The 11,518-nt window shown below is 37.2% G+C and overlaps 1 protein-coding gene across 1 annotated transcript; it reads right to left on the bottom strand.

The window, feature by feature from the left end:
• Window positions 1-2,276: 2,276 nt before the first annotated feature.
• On the bottom strand, window positions 2,277-11,344 carry fshr (follicle stimulating hormone receptor; the record flags this gene model as incomplete). The annotated part of the gene is made up of 10 exons (XM_084434369.1): window positions 2,277-3,510; window positions 5,021-5,206; window positions 5,430-5,504; window positions 5,602-5,670; window positions 7,397-7,477; window positions 7,578-7,652; window positions 7,979-8,050; window positions 8,173-8,247; window positions 8,754-8,825; window positions 11,160-11,344. 10 exons carry the CDS (start codon window positions 11,342-11,344, stop codon window positions 2,388-2,390), a joined length of 2,013 nt encoding a protein of 670 aa, XP_084290495.1. The 3' UTR covers window positions 2,277-2,387.
• Between the last annotated feature and the right edge of the window lie 174 nt (window positions 11,345-11,518).

Here is an 11,518-nt window from a genome sequence, read left to right as displayed (position 1 = left end):
AACCTTAGCCTATCCAGTTGTAATCTAAGAAATTATAACTTATTGATCCCGATTGTGTAAAAATTCCTTAATATTTGGCGGTCTAAAGAAGCATCGTGTCAAGAAAGGTGTTAATCACGGCCGATATTATTTCAGAAACATCCATCACACTGGAACTGAAAGGTCGTGTCGTGTCGGATACGTTATTCCACGCAGTGAACTGGTCATTTTGTGTAATTACGCATACAGAATAAACAGTGCACAGAATATATTTTGCAAGTTTATATTTTGCGAGAGTATACAATGTTTGTTGGTGTTTTTGTGACCTGCTTCTTGCTTTTGGTGGATTACAGCGCCATCCAGTGATCAGTTGAAGTTACAGACTCTTGAAATTCCCATGAAACCTGGCCTGTTTTTAAACTCCGTTTTATGTTTATGTGTACAGAATTAGCCGTAATAATATAATCATGATTTATTATAAAAGCATAAGTCTTATGTAGAAACGTGGTCGTCATTGAAATGTGGAATCGAATGGAGCACATTCAGCACAGGCATTGCTTTTTTTTAAGTAATGCTTAAAAATAGATTTTTACAAATGATTTTAAAGCTATAAAAGTTGCAGTATCTGCTCTCTGCCTTCTCCGTGTGTGGCTCTCTCGCTGTCCACTGTTCCCTTGACTTGCGGCATTGAACCCCTGGCCTTGATACATGAGCCATATCTTCATAACAGATTCCTCTTCTTTGTGGACTTCCTAGGCCCATTTGAGGTTTGAGTTCAGGGTGCCATGTAAAGCAGCTGCTGTAACTGCCACACACTCCCACCGCTCACAAACATTGCTGCCTAAAAAAAACACCAGCAGAACCACAGCTCTCTGTATCAGAGCTTAAACATTATTGCAGGTGCAAAGATAAGAACAGAGGAAGAACTTGGAGTGAAACTCACTCCTAACTTGTCATGTGCCTCAGTTTGTGTAAAGCAGCCTGCTGCGCTTTACTTTAGTGTGGATGTCCAGCGAAGGATTTATTAATGTACCGTAAGTCCGTTCGACTTAAAACTCCCATACTCTCAGACATCCTCTCTCATACTGTGGGTGGCCAGTGAGGTTACTGTGACCTTGAACAAACCATTCCAGTGCTAAAGTACTGGAATATTTTCGATAAGAGGGGATGATGGCAAGGGCTATAAATGTCTTCTCAGTTTCAACACGCATGAGAAATGAAATAATACAACAGACAAAGGAAAACTATTTGAATGGACCTGGAGTTTTTATTTTTATTTTGTGTAATTACATTTATATGATGGCCGTTCTTATTTAAAAAATGAACAAATATACAAAACACACTCCTCATCTCAAAAACTCACTCCTCAGTTCTCAAAATCTCCTCAGTCTCATTTTTAGCATATTTCTCTGTCAGCAGTATGAGCACAAATCCTTAATGGGATAGTTCACCCAAAAAGTGAAAATTAAACGTTGTTCCAATCTTGTATGCCTTACTTTCTTCCATGGATCACAAAAGTTATTCTGTTTCAATTACTTTTGTTATCTTTCATTGTATGGAAAGGCCAGTAAAACATTTGACAAAATATGTGACCCTGGATCACAAAACCAATCATAAGTCGCATAGGTATATTTGTGGCGATAGCAAACAATAGATTATATGGGTCAAAATTATCGATTTTTCTTTAATGCCAAAAATCATTAGGATATTAAATAAAGATAATGTTCCATGAAGATATTTTGTAAATTTCCTACCGTAAATATATAAAAAAATGTATTTTTGTGAGTGAATGCAGCACAGTCGAGGACTTCATTTGGACAAATTTAAAGGCTATTTTCTCAATGTTTCGTTTTTTTGCACCCTCGGATTCCAGATTTTCAAGTAGTTGTACCTCGGCCAAATATTTTCCTATCCTAATATGGAAAGCTTATTTATTCAGCTTTCAGATGATATATAAATCTCAATTTAATAAAAATGACCCTTATGGCTGGTTTTGTGGTACAGGGTCACATATCTCAAAGAAGAAAAAGTCATACAATTTTGAAACATTGTGAGGGTGAAATGATGTGATGCCAGAATTTTGTTGAAAAATTAAGAGATCTACATTATTCATACTAAAGATATCACCTAATCTCAATTTTTAACACTAATGCGTGCAGGATATGTCAAAAGAAAATCAAGCAGCATCTTGTGAATGGTTTACTTCTACAGACATCTGAATCAGTTGACCTGAGAGGTCAAGCACTATAATGTCATTATGGGACGCCTTCACCCTATTTAATGCCATAGAAACCTTCAAGAATTCTATATTCAGATTCCACATTTTCCTTATTTATCCTCATTTTTGCCTCAAAACAGCATATGGTTTCAGCTGGTCACACCTGTGTTATGGTGGATTGAGTTGGTGGTCAGTGCACTTGAGCGATGTGCACCAGGGAGTACAGTGTTCCATCACTAGTCTTTGGCGAAGGCACCATGGCTCCGTTTTGCCCCGAAGAGATCTCTGTGCGGTAAATGTGCGCACGCGTTTTAAAGCAGCCGAACCGGCTAGTCAGAATGAAGAAATCCCTCTTGAAGGTTTTAGTGAAGAAGGCGTAGAGAAATGGGTTTGAGCAGGAATTTATGGGGTAAAAAAGCACCAGCAAGACTTTAGCATGAGAAACTGTGATCAGTGGTAGTTTTAAGGCAGCGGAGATGGCGAAAAACGAGATGGGCGCCATACACAGGAAGTCTGTGAAGATGAGCACGGCCATGCGCTTGGCTATACGCATGTCTGCGTTGGCAGGAACGAAGGCAGGGTTGCGGACGGTCAGGTAGATGCGCATATAACAGACACACACAACCAGAAAAGCAACTACGTTGAGTATGAGCAACAGCACCACGTATCCTTGTGAAAGCCCTGTTTCTACATCCATGGGCAGGCAGATGCTGGTCTTCCTGTAGCTGCTCACTCCCAACATGGGCATCAGAGCAGTCAGCAGGGCGAAAAGCCACCCCGCTGCCATCACTGCGCAGGCATGGCGCAGGCGCAGCTGGCGTTCCAGCTCCATGGCATAAGTGATGGTGTGCCAGCGCTCCAGGGTAATGGCAGTCAGGGTATAGACGGACAGCTCGCTGGAGAAGACCGTGAAGAAGCCGGCCACATGGCACCCTGCTCCCATCTGCCAGTCGATGCCATAGTTGTAGTAGTGGGACTGCGTGTAAATATCCACGCCGGCGATGAGCAACAGGTAAATTCCCATGCAAAGGTCCGCGAAAGCCAAGTGGCACATTAGAAACCTGGGAACGGTCAGTTTGTAGTGACTGGTGAGGAGCACCAGGAGAACAACTAAATTTCCCACGATGGCCAGTACGCAGATGAACCAGATCAGAACACGTAGGAACATAAAACCCATGATGTCTTCGCAAGGGTTGAATGCATCTGGTGTAGGGTAGCATGTCACTTCTATCACATCCTTACAGTGGTCTTTGAAAAAATCTGGCTCCAGGCTGAGGGCACCGGGGTCGTTACACATTTGATTCTTTACAGATCTGTGTGAAACACCAAAAAATATCTGAGTGTACAGTAGGTTTTCAGTGTTAAAAGAAGAAAATGAAAAATTCTGTCACAATTTACTTACCCTCATGTTGTTTCAAACCTGTATGACTTTTTTTCTACCATGGAACAGAAAAGGATACGTTTAGCAGAATGTTCATGCTGCTCTTTTCCATACAATGAAAGTGTATGGTGACCAGCTCTTAAAATGACAAGAAGCATCATAAAAGTAGTCCATAAGACATATTGGTCTTACAATATTCCAAGTCTTCTGTATGCTTCTATATGAGCGCTTTGTGTGAAGAAAAGTCAGTTTGTGTATATTTAAATGTGTTCAGTAAATATCTTTTACAGCATTTTGGTATCAGTAAGGCCTAAACATCGCTTATTGTTGTTTTTCTTGTAACCTGTTGTGACATGCCAAATTTGAAAATGTGATTTTAAACAACTTGAAATATAGAGCAAAAGGCCAACAGACTACTGTTATACTTTAAGCCCGGTTCACACCAACATGGAAGTTCAACCCGATCTCATTATTATATATATTTTTTACTATTTTATGAGTTGGCAGTTTCAGATTAATGTTATTTGTACAATTTTTAGGAAGAAGAAAAAAAAAAACCAAGGCATTATGGTCCAACCCTAACCCCAACCCTAAAACGAACTCAGTGGGTTACGTAGATCGTACGGAAATGTAAGAATGAAATTGTAAGAATTCATACGAATTATCCACGAATTCGGCAAAATGTAAAATATTTCAAATAACTGCCACGAGAGTGCGCTGGAATGCACTGGAACATTCAGTCTGATTTTCGCATATAATTTGCCTGTTTAGACCAATGCATAAAAAAACAGCCGACAGGCTGAATGAAAATGAAAATTCACTTTCTGACAGTAGGTGGCACTTATAGAAAAGCAGAAATTACCCCAATACACAGAGTGCTGCGCAACTTTTGGTTTCTGGCACATGCTTGTCATAAAGAAAGTAATTCAAACAGCTGTTCAGATTTTTGTATTAGCCATACTGTTTATCCATCAACATCAAATACAAGAGTACAGAAACTAAAGAGCCGATTCCAGGGAATCAAAATACCAAATCCTAGTTTTATATAACAGCAGTGAATCTGGACATGTGACCAAAAGTGCATATGTTATTGGTTGGCCAGCTTTATTTGCTATGCGATGGAAAAGCAATTCTGACGCATTGACGATACACGAATATCTCTGTCAGTCATAACGGACTCACATCCGCTCATCCAAATTAAAGTGTTTATCGCACGGAATATTCGTCGGGTTGTGAACAGACCTTTATGGAGCTTTTTCGTAATTTTTGGCAGCTTTTTCGCTTTTTGGGACCATCTATTTACAGTGTATGGAAAAGAGCAGCGTACACATCCTGTCTAATAACTCCTTTTGTAAATGTAAGAAACCACATAGGTCTGGAACAATATGAGGATGAGTAACTCATAAGAGATTAAACAGATGTGATGTAATTTTGTAACTGACTTGTGCTTTTTGAAGTTTTTGAAGGCGCAGCAGTGGCTGGGGTATGTCAGATTGGCTTGCGTGAGCTCAGTAAACAGCTCAAGGCTTGGAAGTCTCCTTAGAGAGTAGACCGAGATGGCTGTCAGAAGCTTAAGGGTCCTCAGCATGCTTTCTGGTAGCGTGTGGACGGCAGTACGTGAGATGTCCCTGTAATGACAGCAGCCATTTCAGTGTCTAATGCAGGATTTGATGTGCGTAGATTGTTGTTGAACTATATGCACACACTAATTGTGTACAAACCAGGTAACAGGTTCGTGTGAGTGTAACAGGAATTGCCGTGAGAGCTTGTCCTGAGGACATAGAGTGGGTGTATGGTTTGTCCAGCTGGTGAGTTGTATTGTTGTTGAAAGTCAGAGTTGTTCATGCTTACAGAACGATGGGGCCTTCAGCTCCTATAAAGGCGTTACTGTGGATGTGATTCAGCTGCTGGTTTCCCATGAGAAAGCTGTGAGAAAGAGAGAGAAAGGGATTAGACGAAAGATTAGAGGTTTTATGTGAGATGCTAATTTATAAATGTATAAAAAAAATATAACTGAACTCACAGTTTCTCAATTTTGGTACCATTGAATGCATAGCTGTCTATCTCACGAATCCCATTCTTTGTTAATCTCCTACAAAGAGTACATTAAGATTTCCAAAAGTTTAGCGCGTTTTTAAAGAAGTCTCTTATTCTCTCCAAGGCTGCATTTATTGAATCAAAAATACACTAAAACAGTAATATTGTGAAATATTATTACTATTTAAAAGTAACTTTTTCTTTATTAATCTATTTTAAAAAAGTAATTTCTTCCTGTGATGCAAAGCTGAATTTTCAGCATCATTAATCCAGTCTTCAGTCACATGATTCTTCAGAAATCATTCTAATATGCTGATTTGGTGCTCAAGACCAATTATTATCTACCTTATTAGATAATAACTATGACTACCTTATTATTATCAATGTTGAAAACAGTTCTGCTGCTTAATATTTTCTTGATGGAAACTATGATACTTTTTTTTAGGATTCTTTGATTAATAGAAAGTTCCAAAGAACAGCATTTATTTTAAAATATATATATAACGTTATATATATATATTTTTTTGCATTATACATCTTTACTGTCATTTGATCAATTTAACATCCTTGCTGAATAAAATTATTATTATTATTATTTTAATCTGACCACAAACTTTTAAACAGTATATGAAGAGTTCAGATGCAAAAGCCTCTAAGTGCCATCTGAAATTTTCTCCTAGAATGATCATTTTTATCAAGCTTGTACATTTAAGTTCAGTAATTTCACTTAAAGGAGTCATAACCTGCAATTTTCACTTTTCCACGAGAATCAATGTATGTTATGATCGACTAACGATTATACACTGGCCGGGAAGCCGATATTTAAAAGTGAAGCGTTTGTTTACCTCAGGGTAAATAAACCAGCGCGCGTGCACGCGCACTCAAATACGAGATTTTGATTTCAGCTCCCTCTTGACGTCATGAGGTAGTAGGATATACCATATATGGACACCGCAGCAGGAAGCAAGCCTGCCCTTCCCCTCTCCCCCTCATATTAGTCAGTTCAGTCGAGAAAGATGGAGAAACCGAGTGCACACCGGACTTGCTCTGTGGTTGATTGCCATAAAAAACATGTAAATGTGTTTTATCTCCCAAAACCGGACGAAACTATCAGGGACCAGTGGATGAAATTCATTTTTAATGACGCTGTCCCAACAACCCTTTCAACTGGCGTGCAGAGCCATATAGAGCGTCCACGACAGCCAAAACATCGCATTGATCTCGCGAGACAATAATGCCTTCAGAAATAAGGGTAAAAGTAGGTCTGTGTTTATTTTTTTCTGTGTTTATTTATTTATTTTTCCACTTTTCTTTTTTAGAAGGGCCTGAAAGACTATAATACAGCAGTAGGTATCCAATGTAATACTAGGTTATGACTCCTTTAAATTACAATGAAAATAGGTCATTTTCATTGCCATTTAAGTGAAATTACTGAATTTAAATATACAAGCTTGATAAAAATGATCATTCTAGAAGAAAATTTCAGATGGCACTAGATGCCACTTCCACTTTTGCATCTGAACTCTTCATATAAAGTATAACTCTGTTACATTTTCATGTATGGTAAACATTTTGTTAGTCAATTTAATGTAATTTTGTGTATTATATTTGAAAAAATTGTTTGAACAGGTCATTTAACAGCAGTTGAAAGTAGCTTGTGTTTGTCATTTATTCCAAGACAAACTATTCAATTTAAATGCAAGTATAGTGCACATTATTATTCAATAAATCAACAACCCGTCACATCATTCATTCCTCACATAAAGAATAACTGCACTTACAGCTCAGTTATGGTGGCATTGGTCAATCCGAGGAAAGCGTTACTGGGAATTCTCTCTATGTGCATGTTATCTTGTAGATCACTATAACATAGATTTGATATAGCAGATTTGAACAGTATATAGATAATTTATTCTAATAAATACACATTAAGACAGTGACACAGGATGAGTAGAGACTTACAATAGAAATTCAAGAGCAGCAGAGTTGATTTTTGAAAAATCAGGCAGGATTTTAAGACCTGTGTTTGATATTGTCCTGGAGGAATACACATACGCACACATGCACACACACACACACAGAGAGACAGACAGGGAGACAAGTAATGAATGTAATACATCAGAGTGGCATTTGTATTTTGTCTTTGCATCTGTAGCCTATGTTTCATGTGAGAAACATTTGATATGGAAATTGACCCGTGATTCTGCTTTTATTGAGGTCTTTCAGGACACTAAACATCACTCAATTCTAGGCTAAAACTAATGTGGGAATATACTCCCTTTAAATTGCTGAACTACAGCTTGAAACCGCAATGATTCAGAATTTACTAGACCCAAGAGTAATGAAGACAGAAAAGAACTCACAGATACCGTAGCTTTGGAAGTCTCCAGAAGGCATCTCTGTGCATCACAAGGTTTTTGGATTTTGTTATAGTTCTGTCAGATAGGTGGATAGAAAGGTTACTATGTGTTTCATAAAATTTACTGCAATATTTGATTCCAATGTGTCAACAAAAACGTGATTGGACGTTATTTCCACACGCAGTGCAGCAATATACATTTCCTGTAGTTCTGTCAGGTTGGAGAAGGCAAAGGCTTCAATTTGCTCAAGAGCACCATTCTCGGACACCACTCTGAAGAGGAGAATAATAATCATATAGCGACAGATATTATTATGAGCCTTTAATATGAATGTCTAAAGCTTATTGTAATACATCAAATTGATACAAAATCTTAATTGCCATGCACAATGTTCGCTATTTGCATCTATTGAAGTGCATCGGGGGAATTCAAATCACTTCACAAATGATTTGAGAAATGAAATTGACAATAAAGAATCACACTTGTCAATTTCTCTCACTTAGGTTTTGCAGTATTTTCCTGTGATACATATCTCCAGTGTCTGGGTCACTGTTAAACATCATGTTCCATATTAAAGTCTAAACATTCAATCAAGACTAAATATCATGTGTTTATATGCGCTTTTGCCAAACTAAGCCAAAAGAGTTGTGGGCATTCAGTAGCAATTTCTCTGGTTTTTGATTGTTTGAATGCTTTCTAATCTCCATGCATTCTTGCTGAATCAGCACTTCCATGTGTTAGTAGTAAACATATCTGTATCCTTCACTCTTACACTCACATTCTCTTCAGCTCATGTAGTTCAGACAGGGCTGCTCGGTGAAACACGCTGATCTGAGTCAGTTTGATCTCCCTGCGTAAAATTAAATAGAAGAGATGTGATTCACCATCCAATAATTCATTACCATCAGTGTATTACAGTTATAAATATCACAGTCTATTCAGATGTGAATGTTTTATAAGCAATCAGATGTAAAAGTTGGCAGAGCTATATCAGATATGGCCGTTTAGTTTAGTTTAGCATCCACCAGATTGACACTCATTTATTTTCAATCTAATTTAATAAGTCAATCGACTCTGCAGCCATTTTGGAAAGACGTCTAGGCAGCTATATGTTCTATGGGTAATGGGCATATACTATCATAGCTGGTATTTACTTGAATGGAGAGTGCGCTATATGAAATCTGGCAGACTGGCTGAAATCACACTCTCATGGCAGTTCATAACTTTTTTCACGTATCAGCGAATTGGTGGTTATTGTTCGGTAATTTATCATTATTAATCAATTATTCTTTTTAGAGTATCAGAATGTGTGTGTGCTCTTAAAAACTCTTTCCAAGTGTATTTCTGAACTATAAATATATGTGAGCTGTATCCTCATGAAAGTCAGTTTGAACAGAATGAGTCATAGCAGAAACTAGGTCATTCAAGATGTGAAATGTTATGAGAAATAGGAACAGTTACCAGTAGCCTATTTACAGACAACTGCAAATTATCTATTTACTGTCCAGCTTTTTGTGTAATTGTTTTTGCGCACTGCCATTAGTGTCTGTGTGTTCTTCCTGTGGATATTCATGCCTGTAATCCCTCAGAAATGCAGACAGCACAATTACACAAAGCACACTGAGTGCCTTTTAAAGCAAATGGTGTTGGTACAAGAGATATGGAAATTAAAGATTAGAAAAATCACTATATCTTTGTTACATCATTTGACTGGTTTGATTCTTGTTATTTTTACTTATTTTGTCCCTGACTGAACTTTGGGAGGGTTTGTCTGTATGGCTGACCAGTGGTGCAAGCGATCATTATTTTTATGTTTCATAGTGCTGTTAGTGGTGCAGAAAATACACACTGCAGCTTTAATCATACATGACAGAATCAGGGTTATTATTGTTAACTAAAACTAAAAAAAAAAAAAAAAATTCAGGAAACAAATGTAACATTTAAGTGAAATAAAATCAAATGAAAATTTTTTTTTTTCATTTTGTTTAACTTGTAGTAAAAAAAAGTTAACTCAAAGAATAAGAATATGATGTTTCAGACACATTTGCCCTGATCTTTGCAGTTATAAAGAGAGAAAACATCTGGAAAGCACAGAACGGTTCATCCCTGCAGTGCCAAATGGCACGCTGAGAAACACAAGCTGACAAGCTCGTGTTGCTCTTTCCATAATGGAAAAGTAAGTAATGAATCCAAAGTGCAGACAGACATTAGTGTGAAATGTGTGATTAAGCAGAGCATCTTGAGATACATTCAGCTGGGCAGCCTTATCCAAACTGACTGACAGTCGGCTCAAAACAGAAATACAACCCATGATTAACCTGCTTGAGGAGCCAAAGATAGTTTCATCTTCATGTTTACCTCTCTGTCTCTTTGACTGGCTGAAATGAGTTGACTTAAATAACAAATGAATTCATGCGATACATTTTACATAAAAAAACACACTCCCCCATATATCATTCTTGAGAATTCTTTTGAGGGACGATAGCCTTGAGTTTACAAAAAAAAAATGTTCTGGGTCTCACAACAGAAACATGTATTCTCTTCAAAACCACAACAACAAGCTCTACAATAACAATGTCATTGAGATTCTCCGATTTTTTTTTATAAGGCTGTCAAGCTTTTGACATTATTATAGCGCACAAGTCAGTATAATACATTTTTTAATTGATTAAAAGTTACTATAATGGGTTTAAATGACAAAAAAATTAATCCAATACATAAAAATGTGCATATTTTATTTTGTAATTTACAAATATTTTATAGTAACATTTAATCATAATAAACTAAAACTATAAAAATAAAGTTTCAAATAAAATGTTATAAATATCACATGACAAAACTGTAATGGTTAAATACAATCACTATAATCAATTTTCATTACAAAAATTGATTATAGTAATTGTATTTAACCATTACAGTTTTGTCATGTGATATTTATAACATTTTATTTGAAACTTTATTTTTATAGTTTTAGTTAACAATAACAACACATATAGGTACTGTAGCTTCAACATCCAAAACAACTATGTGGCATCAAAATATTTGAAATGAATATAAAATGTAAATGTTTTTAATGTGGAATTTCGTGTCCTTAGCTATTTAATACCTGAAATTCTAGATCTAGTTGTTTATTACTATACATGCATTTTAACGTGCATTTGTGTGCGTGTTTGTTTATACTCACACAAATGTGGTATTTTTCGGTATATTTCTTGGCATCTCATGGACCTTGTTGCCCAGACAGAAGAAACAGCGAGTTGTACCAATAACTGAGCAGAAATGAGATCCAGCAAACATGCCTTCTGCGTGTGGCATGGACCAGCCGAGACTAAAGCAGAGCATCATCCACCAGACCATCCTCTTTATCATCTTCTCTTTTAGGTGGAAGGGTTTTTACAGTGTTTGTGAACTGAGGCCTCTAGTGTGGCGTCCTGAAGCAGCTCCTGTTCTCCTCCGATGTTCAGGTGAGTGCTGGGCTGGACCGCTGAGATTGGTCTTGGTAAGTAGTCTATGTGCGTGCTGTTTTCTGGTTGTAGTGGTCTG

This window comes from Rutilus rutilus (genome assembly GCF_951802725.1).
Source record: "Rutilus rutilus genome assembly, chromosome: 16".
Taxonomy (NCBI): domain Eukaryota; kingdom Metazoa; phylum Chordata; class Actinopteri; order Cypriniformes; family Leuciscidae; genus Rutilus; species Rutilus rutilus.
Note: the sequence above shows the minus strand (reverse complement) of the source record. Positions and strands in the feature narration are given on the sequence as shown.